The following is a 17639-nucleotide window of genomic DNA, read 5'->3' as shown; positions in this document are numbered from 1 at the left end:
ATATTAGGGGTTCCACAGTGAAAAAGGCTGGTCTTTGGTTATACATTTGACAATTAGGAGAAATTATTTTGTGGCCACCTACTAAATAATACCTGGGATATAGATTAGAAAATAACCCCATAAGCCAGGTTGACGAGGACCAAAGAAACGTGTGGGAATTTGCATTTCGTCTGTATACATTAAAAACATCTTATGCTTCTAGCTTCCGGTGTGAGTCAACCTCAGCTGTTAACATCACTGAACTCTAGTGAAACGTCTCTTTTTAGTCCTCTGGAAATCAATCCATTTAAAAACTGCCAATCGTGTCAACGCGCGGAAAGAGCGGTAGAAAACGGCAAGTCTAAGTCCAAGGGAAAGAAGCACCTCTTCTTCCCCGGGCAGCCAGGCCCAGACCCGCTAACTGAGTCGCCCTCTTCGTGCCCAATGCAGCCGGACCAGGGAGGGCCCCGGGCTCCAGGTCAGAGGGCCGGCCGCGGAGCAAGGAGTCGAGACGGAGGGAACAGGGCCCTTGCGACCATGCCACACGGCTTCGGACGCCCCAGACACCCAAGAGTCGGTGCCCGCGTAGCCAGGGTCCGGGGATAGCTCAGCCGCGGGTCGTGCGGGGCGTCTTAGGTCGCCCGCCCCGCCCCCGCCCTGACTCAGCATCCCAGCCTCCCACAGAGGGAGGGAGGGCTCCGCTCGAGGCTGCGCAAGGCCCCACCGCCCGCGCCCCGCGCGGCCTGGCCCTCCGCCCCACTCACCCAGCCGGGTCTCCGCCGCGCCACCGCCAGCGGGCTCCCGCGGCCTCCTCGCGCCCCAGGACACTTCCGGTTTCGGGAAGCGCTGGCCAGGGGCCACGTGACCGACGGCCGGCGCGCGGATGCGCGTGCGCACGCCTGCAGCCCGTCTGGTCGCCGCTACCGCCGCGGCTGCCACTGCCGCTTCCTCTGCTGAGAGCTTCTCCGTCCGCTGTGCCGAGGGGCGAGGAGGGTGGGCATGTCTGGAGACAGGGTTCCTTCCAACCCTGTCTACCCTCCTTACTCTGAGGGCGAATTCCGGGAGCCCTGAGCAGGGAACACGGTAATTCAGATCCCCGCAACTGCAAATCCCACCCTGTGCTCGAGCGCCTGCAGAGGGTGCGGAGCGCGGTAGTAGTCGGGAAGGCGGACGTTGAACTTAGTGCTTACACATAATTACAGGTGGGCAGAATGTGGGACACATGAGAGGAATATTATAGCCTGGAAGGATAAATTTGTATCTATTTTAAGGACCACTTTGGCTGCAGTGGAGCCAGATTATCGTCTCTCAGTAATTCAGACGTGTAATTCTTTCTGTTATGTTCACTTAATTCCTTCTCTGTATTTTGGAAAATGGCAATACTGGAGGAACCTAAGTACTAAATAATTTAGTAACTGTAACTTAAAAATACTAACATTAGGTCCCGCATATTCGTGCAGCCAAGTTCTCAACTGAGCAGCTATTCCCTGGAAATGGGTCCCTTCTGCCCACTGGCAGCACCACGTCAACGTAAGGAGGGACACAGAGACTCCTGCTAACTCATGACTAAATTTCTGAGTGGAGGGAAGGGGTTAAGGAGTGCTTCCCAGAGGAGTACCATGGCAAACACCAATGGATGGGAAACCACGGCAGAGTGGTTAAGAGCAGAGGGTTTTAAATGGAACAGACCTGGGGGGGTTGCAGTCCCAGCTCTCCCTGCCAATCGCTAACCTTAAGTAACTTTCTTACCCCTCTAAGCCTCAGTTTTATCAAATGTACAATGTAAATAACAAAAGTCCACTCTAATGTATTTACAAAGGAAATTATTAGAATTTTAAGCGATGTTTAAGTGATGGAATCATTCTAGCAAATCTATTCACTGCTTACAATTCTGATCAATTTCAGTTCTCTGATATCTAATGACAATGAAGACCTGTCAAAGTTCTTTCCAACAGTAAAACCCACCCCTGAAAGTTGTAGAAGGTGACTGACTAAGCCAAAGGCCTTGATTCACATGTTTATCACGTTAAGTGTACATTAAAATGCCACACAGTATTTTCTTAAAAGGTCAAGCCACTCATGAACCAATTAATGTTAGCATTAAGATTTAAGTAACTGTTAGACACAGGACTAGATCAGGCATCATAAAACCTTGTGGTTCCTTAGTGAAGTTACACAACTTCTTAAGTCTTTTAGCCTTTAACAGATGGGATTCACCCTTGAGACAATTATTTGGGTGCTTTGGAAATAAGATAATTCATGATAGAAGTTTCCTAATTGTGATGGTGCTCTGGGCAACTCTGGTGAATGAACATGAGAATTATTATTCATGATTATATAATAAAGAGTTTAGTTTCTGTGACTCTTAATTTCCATGTCCTGATTTCTCTCCGCTCTGAACACATGAACACATTTTCTAAGCAGCTTTAAAGAGCTAGGGAAGGCCAGGTGTAGTGGCTCACGCCTGTAATCCTAGCACTCTGGGAGGCCGAGGCGGTGGATCGCTCAAGGTCAGGAGTTCGAGACCAGCCTGAGCAAGAGCAAGACCCTCGTCTCTACTAAAAATAGAAAGAAATTATCTGGACAACTAAAAATATATATATAGAAAAAATTAGCCAGGCATTGTGGCACATGCCTGTAGTCCCAGCTACTTGGGAGGCTGAGGCAGGAGGATCGCTTGAGCCCAGGAGTTTGAGGTTGCTGTCAGCTAGGTTGACGCCAGGGCAACAGAGCCAGACTCTGTCTCAAAAAAAAAAAAAAAAAAAAGAGCGAGCTAGGGAAAACACCTTTTCATATATGGAATTAATAGTATAGTAATACATGCTAATACCAAGACTTTATGTGCCAGCCACTGTAACGTCTTTCATGTTTAACTCATTGAATTGTTAATGAGTTACATATGAGGTAGCTACCATTAGTTCCCCCATTTTATAGACAGGGAAACTGAGACAGGAAGTTGTTAACTTGCCCAAGGTTCTAAAACCAGTTACTGTGAGAACTGGTATTTGACTCTAGGTCTGGAGCCTGTGCCACATAAACTCTTAACCACTATGCTATGTTACTCAGTATTCTTTGAATTATTGCTATTGCAATAGATGATACAATGATCACTCCCATTCCACAGGGGAACCTATCAAAGAAACACCCAACTTTCACTTAAGTATTTCTAAAAACATTTTTATTGACGTATAATATATACATTCCACTGATCTGTTTTTACCATTAACCATCAATTTGGTAAAGTACTTTTATTCCATGATGTAAGAAAAACATTTAAAATTTCTTCTGAATTAAACCCAGAAAAAGATTCACGTGTACAATTTAGAATACAATTTTAGGGAGTTTATAAGCCGCTGAAACCCATCCATGAAACCCCTAGGAGACGCACAAAACAAACAAACAGACCCTTCCTGAAAATCTTAATTGGGCTTTTGGAATTTAAACTTAAATGTCTGTAGTAATTCTGCTCTCCAGTTTTGTCCCTCCTCTCAGGATTTTCCAAGGCTACTACTGATACTATTATTTTTCCTTTTGCTTTCTCAAGTAGCCATGAATAAAAATGGAAGGCAGCAGGGGTAAGTACTAATTAAATGGTCAGCTACCATTTATAAATATCATAAACACACACAGGTACACTGTGCTCTAAGTACATCCAATAAAAGAGTGAGGAAAAGAATTGGGATTTTAATTCTATCAACAGATTCACATAGGCTTTTTCTAGTACATTTTTAAAAGACTTAAATAACAGAACTAAGTTACATGTAACCTTTCAGGAGCAAAATTAAATGAAATAAAGCATCCATATACTCGCATTTGCAAACCTTTAAATGGGACATGAAGGAGAGATTAAGATGAGAAAATAAGGCTAAAGTATTTATAATAATTCCAGAAACGACTTGGTAGATTTCACTACATAAAATTTATTTTTATAAAAAATGTGTAACACTGGCACCTACTTTTAAATCAATTAATTTATGAAACCATTCTCTTTTGTAGAATCCACATTGGCATTGTAATAGTTTAAGGAAACGTAATGGCTATCTACAAAAAATTAGTTTTTATTGTTGTATCCCCCCATACTTTATGTGTTTGCACACATAAAAGAAAATTAAAATTTTCAAACATTTTATATTCAGCAATTTTTTAAAAAGTACACTGTTTTCCACGGCTATAATCTTTATAAAGGACTTGACTTAAAGTTTCAAATAAAAAAAATTAAGGTACTAAGATAACCGCTGTGTCTTTTAACAGCATTTTTATATAGAACAATTTGAGTTGGCATGCACACAACTTTTCTTGTTGTCACACACCTGTATTTAGGGAAAATTATACCCATTTTACATAAAAATCCCAATACATATACTGTAATAAGCTCAAAACAATGCTAAAAAGACCAGTGTGAATGGCACACAAAAATCACTTCTTTATAAATTATTAACTGGAATTCCTGATCATGAAGTAGGCACAGGGAGATCCAGTCTTTAGGGCTTTGCTCTCTGGAAGAACACCTGTAAAAAAAGTATTAGTACAATCAATACTAATGTCTGAAGACAATCACCTCTTTCACCTGAAGAGTGGCTCAAAGTTTCTGAATGTTAGTCACTCTTTTTTTTACAATAGATATTTAAAACATTTCACACACTTCATAAATCCACACATAATCGAAGATAATAACTTTCTCTTCTGGAGAATTTGGTAAAGTCTAGATGTAACTTATGCTGACATCACCCAAATGGAAAAGTAGTGAAAATATGGTATTATCTCTAATGCCAGGAGAGTCGAGTGGGCAGAAGAAAACATGCTCTTGACACCTTTTTACTGATTGGTACCTATGTCAAAATTAACACTGGGGAAATTAAACTTCGAGGAAGAAATAAGTCAAAGCTAAAGACAGCAATTCTAATCCCTTAAGGAATTTACTATTTATTTTGATGATTCAGAAGTACTCCCAGTCAATATTTGAGACCACGATAAAGGAGCTAGCTAGAGACTGTGCTAGGCATGGCCCAGTACTACGCACTGCCATCCACAGCTAGGTACAGGTCAAGTAAGTACTAGACATAGTACATGGTAGGCAGTGTGCTCAGTATGGACAAGGACTCTGCCTATCATTGTGTCCCTAGCACCTAGGAGATTCATTTAACACATGATCAATCAACTAAGTGCAGAGAAAAGAACGATCATTATATGAGTAAAAGAAAGCCTTACAAGGAGGCCATGCTTAAGGCAAGCCTAGAAGAATGAGTAGAATTCATACATGAGATGGGTTGCTAATAAGGCAGGATTTTTGAAGAACCACAAGAATAGCAAAGACCATTCCTGCAAGAGAAACCAGAAAGGTAGTCCAGGATCAGAATATGGAAGAAAAAAAAGTGTCAAATTAAGAAACATGAACTTGTTTTTAGTAAATACAAGGTTTAGGAAGGTTATGAGAAAGAGGAATAAATTTCAAAGGACTGTTTGATGTTTTCAAACAGATCAGCCTGGCTAGAACAAGCAAAGGGAGATCACAGTGAGATAACATAAGCCTATACCAGAGCAGCAACAGCAGCAGAGACAGAAAGGAAGAGAGGAAGAGGAAAGGATCAGCGAGATCTGAGGATCAAGCAGATATGAAAGGAGGAGTGGACACAAAAGAATGAACTTCATTTTTTCCAACCACAAGAATAATGTTAACACTGAGATAATGAGATCACTAAGATAATGCCATCACTGAAGAGAAGCTGGACTTGAGAGAAGAATTTTTATAAATGCTGTGCCGATGAGTTAATACATTTGGAGCACAAATCTTCTACAATGTACCTACACCTACTGTTACAGACACCTCTAAATAGAGTTAAGATATTTTGAGTCCTTTAATCTGGTTTGAGTGATCAGCTATTTAACGGAGATTACTTCCACAGGCACTTTGCTTTTATGAGGGAATAGGGGATAAGAGCATTCCCAATAATATTAATCAAAAATAATCCTCAATACCCTTCCACACAAACTCTCTGAGATATTTAAGCTGACAAACTACAACTAGGAAAAAAACTGTTAGAACCACAGTCAAAGGATAACACCATTATTTACTCTGCAAAGCCCTCTGACTTATAAATTCTACCAAATGTCTTGGGCAAAAGAACAAGGTAGCCATATGCTAAGTTACCTGCTACCAAGAAATTTAATATGGTGCTTTGCCCTCAAATTTGTTGAATGAAGATAACAGATAAAAGTAAAAGGTAGTTCCTCATCCTGTCACACCGTAACTTTAATTCTAGACCATGAACTCCTTGTGGGCAAGAAAAATCATTCATAGTGGAATGTGTAGCAATTACTATAATACTTGGTACATAAAAAGTATGAAATGAATGACTACCTAGGTGAGACCAAGACAGTTTTATCTCGTGGATTTAACTGTAACTATGTATACTAAATAAACATTGGACATTTCTTATAAACCTACAGGGTTTTAAAAAAAAAAATCAGGGTGGGAGAAGGGTGGATGATGGGAGGTTGCTTAGTGGGTACAATGCATTGCTCCAGTGATGGAGGCTCTGTTCACAACAGTGCAATATATCAGTGTAACAAAACTGCACTTGTACTCCATGAATATATACAAATTAAAACTAAAAATTCCTACCCATCCTGAGCAAAATCTGAGGAAATATATTCCTTCGCATAGGAATTGTCAAACCATGATGATTGCTTGAATTAGCAAAACTCTAAGGGAAATTCAATCCCAGTATATCTTTGTAATGTATTTAATATGAATTAAACTAAAAGGTGAGCCCCTTAATAGTTTGCATCTGAGGTTAAAATTTTTGAAAGCAGCAATCAATCAATCAATCAATCAGTGATTTCACAAATGTAAAAAGAACCTTAATGGCCAAATCTGAGGATTCTTTTTGTCTGTTTTACAATTCAAATGTTTCAAAATAGGATATAAGCAAATAAGTCATACTTCTTTTTTTTATTTTTAGCTCCTTCCTTTCAACAATATGGGCAATTGTTCTTGAACATTTCTTGTTCTTCCAATCCTCTAATTCCTATTGAATTACATCATGAAACTGTAAAAGAAAACTGACATTTTCATACCAATATACTCAGGGGTGCACAAATTCAGTGTGCTTATAAAAGATCATAAAAACTTAGTTGAAAGGGGCTTCACAGAAACATCTATAACTGCAGTTTCTTAGAAGCAGTTTTTAGAGCAGAGATCCCAAAATAAGTGACAGTTGGTCACACTACAGTATATACGTATTCTCTCTTGGCTCTCAAACATTACCTAATTATATGAAGATATCAATTTCCCAAATACCTACCTTTAAGTAATTTTTAAAAACTTTCGCATCAGGTTGCTGAAGCGCTTGACAAAACTCCTGCGGGGCCAGGAAGTGAGGGGAGAAAGAGGAGAACAAATGTATTTGTGTTAAATCCATCTTAATTCACATCCACAGTTTTAATTATAATAAAAAAACACTTAATATTTATCATCTTGACCACTACATGTACAGTACAGTAGTATTGATTATATGCACACTGTTGTACAGCAGATCTCTAGAACATTTTTCATTTTGCAAGACTGAAACTCTCTGCCTCTTGATTGAACAACTCCCCATTTTCCCCTCCTCTTCCTCCAGCCCCTGGCAACCACCATTCTACTTTCTGCTTCAATGAGTCTGACTACTTTAGGTATCTTGTATAGGTGCAATCATGCAGTATTTGCCTATTTATGATTGCCTTATTTCATTTAGCATAATGTCATCGAGGTTCACCCATGTTATAGCATATGATATATATACCGTATTTTCTCTATCCATTCGTCAGTGGACATTAAGGTTGCTTCAAATCCACAGTATTCTTATTACAACTTATCAAAATCAACCCAAAAAGTTCCTCACAAGAGGTTATATGGCATTTTCAAATGTAACACTTGTCAGACAGGCTGCTTTCACTTTTGAGAACATAGCTCTCCTGGACAAGGTGGACTCATGTCTGAGAAGAGTGAGTGGGACAAAAACTACATTGCTATGGCTGTTCTTACCTAGTAAGAGGGGTAACCAAGCAGAGCTAGATCAAAAGAAAAAGATAATTCTGGCTGGGCAAAGTGGCTTAGGACTGTAATCCTAGTACTATGGGAGGCCGAGGAGGGAGGATGGCTTGAGCTCAGGAGTTCAAGACCAGCCTGAGCAAGAATGAGACCCCATCTCTACTGAAAATAGAAAAACCAGCAGGGCGTTGTGGCGAGTGCCTCTAGTCCCAGCTACTTGGGAGGCTGAGGCAGGAGGATCACTTGAGCCGAGGAGTTGGAGGCTGCAGTGAGCTACCATGATACCACTGCAATCTACGCAGGGTGACAGAGCAAGACTGTCTCAAAGAAAAAAAAATTTGAATAGAGAAAGTTCTACAAAAACTGTTGTCAGACATAAGGCATGTGAAATAGGGAAAATTGAGGTTCCTTATATGTTTTATAATCAAATTATATGATAGAAATATATTTTGTTTCATTTAGCAATCTGGAAGAATATTAGCTATAAATTGAATTATATATTTCTACTTTTGATGGGCACTAAGATCACATGAGTAATTAGTAACTTATTATTTTCATTCAAGTATTAGTTTACTCACGTAACAAATGATAACCAAGAAAGTCACTAATATCTCCAAAGTTAAAGGCGGTATTTTAAGAGATAATAAATTCATTTAAAAACAGTAATCGTAAGTTACGTGAGATCTACTCTATTTTTCAATTTTTTCAATGGCTCTTAAAAAATAGAATTATAAAAACTTCTAAAAAACACCACCGAAAGACATCCATGTTCATGGATTTGAAGACTTAATATTGCTAAAATGCCTGTACTATCCAAAGTGATCTAGAAGCAGAAATTGGAGCTAAGGAGAAGTGGCATGAGGTACACTAGGGGTGGTGGCACCTGCTTCTCTTTTGTCTCTCCTTGATGTTCCAGTTCTACTGCCACCACACCTGTGAAAGGGCACTTCCCCATCTGCAGTACCTGGAACAGGGTGACACAGTGTTCGGGGACCCAGTGAAGGTCATGACAATGAATTACAACACACGGTGGGGAGCTGGGCAAGGGTGCCAAGAAATCTCTGTTTTTCAACACACCTCAGATCCAACACAAAAACCCTTGGGTGCAGATCGTGATGTTAAGAAGATGACACTACCGCTCTTTCTGTAATCCTATTTACATTATGAAGAGTAGGTCCTGGTGGATGCAATAAAGAGCAATAAGATCAAGGAGCACATCGAAAAAAATTGTGGGGAAGAATGAATGCGGAGACCTTCAAGAAAGAGGAGGAGAAAAAGCAGCTCTCTCATCCAGCCCACTTTGGCCTCCAAAGTGTTTCCTGTGGAAATGCATGGGTAGTGAAAGCACAGGTGTTCTGTCTGGGCCTGTTGCCATTACCCAAGGAGATGGCAGGGAAGTACAAAGCAACTCTGAAAGCCAGTGCCCAGGACTAGGGTCCAAGGCCACTATGGACTGGGGTGATGGATATGGCGTTAACCTGGTCACAGAGAAGGCCCTGGTTCTGTCCCCAGAAACTCTGGAAATCTCTTTGCAATAAAAGGGACCCCCTCGCTTTACACATATGTGTAAAAGGACATGGAGGAAGAGGTGTCTAAAGCTGAGCTGCTAATGAATATCCCTGCTCCATCAGGTTAGCAAAATGCTTCTTAATCATTCTAAAAACAAAAAACAAAGTGACCTACAGATTCAAGGCAATTCCTAGCAAAATCCCAAACAGTATTTTTTAATAGAAGTAGAAAAAAAAATCCTAAAATATATATGGAATCACTATTATTATATATTAATTATATATTATAAAGCTACAGTAATGAAAACAGTATGGTACTGGCATAAAGACAGACATAGGACTGGGCATGGTGGCTCATGCCTGTAGTCCCAGCACTTTGGGAGGCTGAGACGGGAGGATCGCTTGAGGCCAGGAGTTTGAGAGCAGCCTGAGTAAAATAGCAAGACCCAATCTCTACAAAAAATATGAAAATTAGCCAGGCATGGTGGTACGTGCCTACAGTCCCAGCTACTTGGAAGGCTGAGGCAGAGGACTGTTTGAGTTTGGGTCTGTGGTGGGCTATGATGAAGCCACTACACTCTAGCCCAGGCATTAGAACAAGATCCTGTCTTTAAAAAAAAAAAAAAAAAAAAAAAGAGCCTGGAAATCAACTCATGCTTATATAGTCAAGTGATCTTCTACAAGAATACACAATGGAGAAACAATAATCTCTTCAACAAATAGTGTTGGGAAAACTGGTATCCACATGCAAAAGAATAAAATTGGATCATTTTCTTACATCAGACACAAAAATCATTGCAAAATATATTAAAGACTTAAATGTAAGACCTAAAACTACAAAACTAGAAGATAATGGGAAAAGCTTCCTGACACTGATCTTGGCAATGACTTCACAGATATCATGAACAAGCACAAACAACAAAAGCAAAAACAGACAACTGGGGCTACTTCAAACTGGGAAACTTCGGCACAGTATAATAAGTAAGATCAACAGAGTGGGAAGGCAACCTATGGCATGGCTACAGAATGGGAGAAAACATTTGTAAACCATATATCTGATGAGAAGTTAATTTCCAATATATAAGGAACTGCTATAATTCAAGGGCAAAAAAAAAAAAAAGAATAGCCTGACTAGAAAATGAACTAAAGACTTGAATAGACATTTCTCCAAGCAAGACATACAAATGCCAACAGGTATATAAAAAGATGCTCAATCATCACTAATCATGAGGGAAATGCAAATCAAAACCACAATGAGATATCACCTCATACCTGTTAGGATGACTACTATAAAAAACAAAAGACAAGTGTTGGTGAGGATGTGGAGAACTTGGAACCCTTGTATACTATTGATGGAAATGAAAAATGGTGCAGCTACCATTGAAAACATCATGAAGGTTCTTAAAAAGATTAATGTGGAACTACTGTATGATCTAGCAATCCCACTTCTGGGTATTTATTCAAAAGAACTGAAATTAGGATCTCAAAGACATACTAGTACTCCCATGTTCACTGTGGCGTTATTCACAATAGCCAAGATGTGGACATAACCTAAATATCTATCACTGGACTTATGGATAAAGAAAATGTGGTATACCCATACAATGGCATATTACTCAGCCTTAAAAAAAGGAGATCCTACCATATGCAACGACATGGATGAACGTGGAGGAAATTATGCTAAGTGAAATAGCCAGTCATAAAAAGACAAATACTGTATGATTCCACTTATATGAGGTATCTAAAATAGTCAAACTCATACAATCAAAGAGTAGAATGTTGGTTGCCAGAGGATAGGGGGAGAGGGAAATGGGAGTTGCTAATCAACAGGCATAAATTCTCAATTTTGCAAGGTGAATATGTTCTAGAGATTTAGTTAACGTTGTATAGGTACATTGTCCCTATATAATTAATAATACTGTATTGTGCACTTAAAAATTTTTTAAGAAGGTATATGTCATGTTAAGTGTTATGATAAAATAAATAAAACAAAAACACTATTGATGAAGAAACAAATCTTAGAATCTACACAAGAGACTATAATTCCAGTTTTAATCAAAGGTTTGATAACTCATTAACTCCATGTACTATTAGACAAGAGAAGTCTGGAAAACTTTACACCAAAAAAATAACCAAATACTATTATACAAATGATTGTAAAAGTGTAAAATTAAAGGTAACTTTTCTAGCCACTTTCCTCAAAATATAGTTTCAGATTTACAAATTAAGCATCAATAAGGTTGGCATATATGTACAATGAACTACCCGGCATAGACTTTCAGAACTGTGCCATGGCCTCTGACTCCCTTTGGCAGTCTGGGGAAGCCTATTAGACTCCTTTTAGAATGTTTTTATATAACACATAAAATATAATACATGGGATTATAACAGAAACCTATTATAAAGAGTAATGGTTATCAAACTATTTAAAATATGGTAGAATAAGATTTATTAGGCTGGGCACAGTGGCTCGTGCCTATAAGCCTAGAACTTTGGAAGGATGGGGTGGGAGAATGACTTGAAGCCAGAGTTCCAAACCAGCCTGAGCAACAGAGCAAGATCCCCATCTCTACAAAAAATACAAAAATTAGCTGGGAATGGTGGCACCCGCCTATTGTCCCAGGTATATGGGAGGCTGAGGCAGGAGGATCACTTAAGCCCAGGAGTTTGAGGTTGCACTTAACTATGATGACACCACTGCACTCTAGCCTGGGCAAAAGAACAAGACCTTGTCTTAAACAAACAAACAAAAAAAACCAAAGAACCAAAAATGACTTATTATCTCATTAGGTAACAAAGCATAGTGGCATTACCTTAATAACTCATAATTTCAAAACAGTGATAAGCATAAACTATACTTAGCGATATCTGCAATAACTTATGTGATATGAAAATATCTGTGATTACACTGGTGACAGTACCATAGATAATGCTACTAATACTGTCATCTGTCACCTACACATTGGTAGAAAATGAAATTTCAGTTGTAATTAGTGAAAATAAAAATGCAGATTTTTCCTAATCAATTTCACAGACCCCATCATTTCAATTCCAGGCTAAGTGCTTTTGCTTTCTTATGCATAGCAAAACATCAAGTTGAATACAGTTTAGTTTTTTAAAAAAATTTTTATTATTTTTTGAGACAGGGTCTCACTATTTTGCCCTGGCTGTTCTTAAACATCTGGGCTCAAGTGATCCTCTTGCCTTACACTCCCGAGCAGCTGGGATTACAGGCATGCACCACAGTGTCAAGCTCAGTTTGGCATCCTTGAATCAAAATTTAGATTGAACTACATTGTCACATTTCTTTAATTACATAAAGAGCAAAATCTGCTAGGGCAGTTCTTACCTGAATTATTTCTGGAGCTACTTGCAAGGAGGGCAGGTATTCTTGTTGAAGATACTGAACACATTCTGGGCCCTGAAGATTAAGAGATACTTATAACTATTTTCTTTCTTGACATTAATAATGCTTAAAAAGAAATTGGAACAATGCATGTACATTTTAAAGGCGATATAGTATTGTGATTAAGAACACAGACTCTAGAGCCAGAATGCCTTGGTCTGAAGCCCGGTTCTGGCAACTTTCTGGTAACTTGAGCAACCTACTTAACCTCTATAAGCCTCAGTTTCTCCATCTGAAAAATGAGGTTATTGTGAGGATTTGATGAGTTAAGAAATGTAAAGCCCCTAGAATAAGCACTTAGCATTTACTACATGTTAACATTAGTGTTAATTACTGCTAAAGATTATACAAACATTTTTCTAAATCCAGGTCACAATGCTGCCAAAGCCTTCCAAACACTGAAAGGGGACAGCAAAGAAAGGTGCTCCTGTTCAATCTACCACATGGATTATAGGGTATCTGGGGGTCAATGGGGGGTGGCGGGGAGAAGCCTTCAGGCAGTGCCAGGCTAGCAACCATCTTTAGAAACTAAAATAAACACAAGCAAGAGAGAAAATAACATGTCAGAAGATACCAGCAATAAAAGCACATCTTTTCCTATTCAACAAACTAGGGAACAGGAATTTAGTAGCTAGATAGAACAGATAAGGAACCATGATCCAGAAAGAGAAGGTGAGTTGCCCAGTGTGTTGCTGATTAAACTTTTACTAAAAAGCAGGTCATCTGAGCTTTAAAAAATCATTCCTTTTCAACAGAGGCCAATTTTTAGTATTTCTAGATGCCAAAACCTATAAAATATAACAAATACAATACTTAAAAGGAGAAAAAAAAGCAGCAGCTAATTTCACTTTCCAACTTTAATCTAACTTAAAGTCTTTAATATGTTGATGACCCCAGCCTGGTACAACTGGAAGTAAGTTATCAAAATGAAATCCGTCCGTCTCTCCTCAGTGCACTCTTTCCTGCGTTAACACCCAAATTTCCTATTTAACACTACGGCTCCTGATTTATGGAGCAGTAAGGATTTATGTTTCCTCCTCTACCTGGACTCCTGGTCCTCTAACCCAATGGATCTTGGTCACAATTTAATGATCCTTTAAAGGAAACCTGTCTCTAATTGAGAGGAGGTAACACTGCATCATTTCCACGTTTCCCAGATCCCTTCTACTTTCCTTCTCGCCTTTTTCATTTGTCAGCCCTCTCTATGCTTATTTCCTATGCATCGCTCATCATCTCACGTATTCCCATTGTTATCACTTAAAAAGACTGTAGGTTTTTTTTTAATCAGGAAAAGTAAACTTGTGCCTCAAGTCAGTCAAAAGAATAAGAAAATAGAACAATGAAGCAAAACATTTTCAAATATAATACTGACTGAATTCCTGTATGTGTTTAAATTAGGGCATCTATGAGCAAGACAAACACTTTTGACCTATAAATACCACTCTTCCTGTTTCTTTTCCTTCCTCATCTTCCTGGACTCTCTAGCATCCAACAATGTCATCCAGTCTCCTCTCTTGAGACTCTCTTCCCTTAGCTTACATAATATTGCTACTTTTGGTTCTATCTCTAGCTTTCTCTTGACTCTTGCTTGAGCCAACGTTCTTTCTGTCCTGGTCTTAGAAAGTCTCAGGCTTATTCATTCCTAACACTTCACTTTGACTGCCTATACACTGATAATTCCAAAATCAGTATTTAGTTCTTTTTTTGGGGGGTGGGGGTGGGGGGAGACAGAGTCTTGCTCTTGCTCTGTTGCTCCAGCTAGAGTGCAGTGGACTCATTATAACTCACTGCAACCTCAAACTCCTGACCTTGAGCGATCCTCCTGCCTTGGCCTTCCAGAGTGCTAGGATTACAGGTGCGAGCCACCATGCCTGGCCAGTATTTAGTTCTAATTGCTTCAAACCCATAGTCCAACTGCTCCCTGGACATTTTTTCTCACCTATCTATCCTGATCCTGAAATATAACCCTACTGCCTAATGACTTCCCATTGTCACATGTAACACAAGGCTTTTAATCACCTAGTTCTATTTTACTTTTTAGCTATTATTTCTGTCTCCGTACTTTAAGCAGGATAAGTCTATCATTTCTCATCAAATCTACCTTGTGATACCTGATCTGTAGTCACATGCCTACTAAAAACTCTGCCCAGAATGCCAGCACCCCCTCTTGTCAGTCCAATCAATCTACATTTGTCTCGAGGCCTAACAAAAATATCACCTCTTTCCTACAGCTTGCTTAGATTGTCCCCTTAGGCAAATTACTCATTTAGCTTTAGTCCCGCAATATTTTATACACTTCTACTAAAGTACTTACTTAACCCATTGATACTTACTTATTTCCTCGTCTCCCTTGATTCTGAGATCCCTAAATATTGGGGGATACTTTATTCATCTTTATACAGCTCCACTGCTGCCCACACACATCCCTCACCATAGCACATAGCAAGTATAGAGAAAAATGCCGCTGAACTGAAAACCCTTCAACTCTGTATCGGAACCAAAAAACCAAGTTCAGCTGGGTAAGTGGGCTGCATGGAGACTAGTGAGTGAGAGCTCATGCTTCTTTCAGGGGGTAAGGGGAATTGCTGCTCTTTAGCTGACTGTAGCTAAGTGGAAATGCTAGTCCTGTGTTGGCATTCTGGCTTTGAGAGAAGTTGGAGGTAAGAATTTTTGTTATTAAAAAAAAAAGTATCTGGGCCGGGCGCGGTGGCTCACGCCTGTAATCCTAGCACTCTGGGAGGCTGAGGTGGCCGGATTGTTTGAGTTCAGGAGTTCCAGACCAGCCTGAGCAAGAGCGAGACCCCATCTCTACTAAAAATACAAAGAAATTAACTGGACAACTAAAAATACATAGAAAAAATTAGCCAGGCATGGTGGCGCATGCCTGTAGTCCCAGCTACTTGGGAGGCTGAGGGCCGGAGGATCGCTCAAGCCCAAGAGTTTGAGGTTGCTGTGAGCTAGGCTGATGCCACGGGACTCTAGCCAGGGCAAGAGAGTCAGACTCTGTTTCAAAAAAAAAAAAAGTATCTGATTTGTTAAATGTTGGCAACCAATTCATTATTTAAAAATACCCATCATTTATGATTTACACAAATGGTCAGACTGACAAAGAACAGGACATTCTAAAGTAGTGAAAGACTCTAACCATTTGTAATACTATTAATAAGATGTTGGAGAAATCTGGCCTACTACTAGATCATGAAATCTGGATCTTGAAATTCTAGTTAAGATTTTTCACATCCTTTGTCAAATCAAAACATACATGTTAACTTTCCTGTTACCCAAAACATGAAGGACAAGAACAGATACTGCTACTTTCATTCAATCCCTTCCCCACATTCCAAAAAGTCAATACTGAGTTAGGTTTTATACAAGATACAGCTTTCAAGAACAAGATGAGTCAAACACCATTAAAATGAGAACAAATTTTACTCATGAGATGAAAATGAAGGGGCATGGAGTACAAAGCTTACCCGTTTGAGATGAATTGTTTTCAGTGTCACTGCACACTCAGATAAAGCCTGTCGGAAACAAGTTTAAGAATTTTAATACAGTCAATTCTTGGTTACGGATCCAACTTTTCTCTTCATTACTCTGGCCATAGCCAGGGAAATATTTTCCCTCAAATAAATATTTCCAGGGATACATTTACCTTCAAAAAATGGTCAGAGGAAGGAAAGGTAATAAGCAGATGGAGTAAGTGGATTGGATGGGAAAAGAAAAAAACAAAATACAAACTGTTGCCTTGATGTAATAAATTACAATTTTGAAATCTAGCTTTTACTAGGTTGTGGGAAAGTGAGAAAAGGATAACTGTCTGACATTAAGTATTCTGAGGATGAGACCTGGGGAAACTATCATATGAGGAGGAGAAAGTTGCAATTTAATGCATTTAATCTTTAGAGAAAATCACTAAGCACAAATTTTACAATTAAAGTAATAGGAGGAAACTAATAATCAAGCTTTCAAGAATGTTTGTATCATGTACCCTTTCATAGTCCTAGAAAAAGAGTCGTAGTTGTTAAAGGTGAAGGAGCTGAATTTTACATATTCAAATTTAGCACTGGGATTCAATAAAAATCCACAAAAGGTCCAGAAGGTATCATCAACCTTTAAAAAAATTAATAAAACATAATATAATCAACCTGGCGTTAAAGAAGAAATTGTGAATTTGTGAGATCTACACAAGGTAAACAAAGATTCCTAGGTGCTTACCAATACTGTCTGTGCATCTGCCAGGTCAAAGGTTTGTTTTAAAGGTGCTAGGAAGCATGCAGGGACAATGTGCTTATAAACAAAATCAGCGAATCCCACTGGTCCATCTTTACCTCCTGTCAAGAGAATTCAGATTTTCATCTTGTATAAAAGAACATCCATTAATTCATTACCAAGGAAAATCAACTTCCAGTTTCTGTCTATGCTTGGGCTAGGGTTCCACTTCATCTCTAAGAGTTTTATGAAATAGTTGGGAAATGAAGGTTAAAAAAAAAAATTTATCTTACCCCAGAGTTCTACCAACTTTGAGAGAATAATAAAACATGTTTTCTGTGCAATTGGATCTGGATATTCAACTGCTCCTTGGATAACAGTAACCAGCACTCTTTCTACATTCTCTGCACCTGAGGAAAAAAAGCTTGACTTTAATTTCAAAAAGAACTAGAGGCTGGACGCAGTGGCTCACGCCTGTAATCCTAGCACTCTGGGAGGCCGAGGC

General features: G+C 39.1%; 2 protein-coding genes across 3 annotated transcripts in view; both read right to left on the bottom strand.

Annotated features, from left to right (window-relative positions):
* Nucleotides 1-866, bottom strand: part of TBK1 (TANK-binding kinase 1) — a 42796-nt gene extending 41930 nt beyond the window's left edge. Inside the window, exon 1 of the mRNA XM_012661549.1 lies at nucleotides 744-866. The gene's annotated coding sequence lies outside the window, so the exon portion shown is untranslated. The remainder of the gene's footprint in view (nucleotides 1-743) is intronic.
* A 3017-nt stretch (nucleotides 867-3883) lies between these two features.
* The window catches only part of XPOT (exportin, tRNA), a 43303-nt gene continuing 29547 nt past the window's right edge, over nucleotides 3884-17639 (bottom strand). For both annotated transcript variants that reach the window (XM_012661569.1, XM_012661570.1), the window contains exons 20-25: nucleotides 17428-17544; nucleotides 17141-17256; nucleotides 16399-16446; nucleotides 12869-12940; nucleotides 7284-7340; nucleotides 3884-4487 (exon numbers count right to left, since the gene is read on the bottom strand). In XM_012661569.1, the coding sequence (XP_012517023.1) occupies nucleotides 4461-4487; nucleotides 7284-7340; nucleotides 12869-12940; nucleotides 16399-16446; nucleotides 17141-17256; nucleotides 17428-17544 (437 nt within the window). In that variant the 3' untranslated portion in view covers nucleotides 3884-4460. The remainder of the gene's footprint in view (nucleotides 4488-7283; nucleotides 7341-12868; nucleotides 12941-16398; nucleotides 16447-17140; nucleotides 17257-17427; nucleotides 17545-17639) is intronic.

Source organism: Propithecus coquereli, unplaced genomic scaffold, assembly GCF_000956105.1.
Source record: "Propithecus coquereli isolate 6110/MARCELLA unplaced genomic scaffold, Pcoq_1.0 Scaffold72, whole genome shotgun sequence".
NCBI classification, from domain to species: domain Eukaryota; kingdom Metazoa; phylum Chordata; class Mammalia; order Primates; family Indriidae; genus Propithecus; species Propithecus coquereli.
Note: the sequence above shows the minus strand (reverse complement) of the source record. Positions and strands in the feature narration are given on the sequence as shown.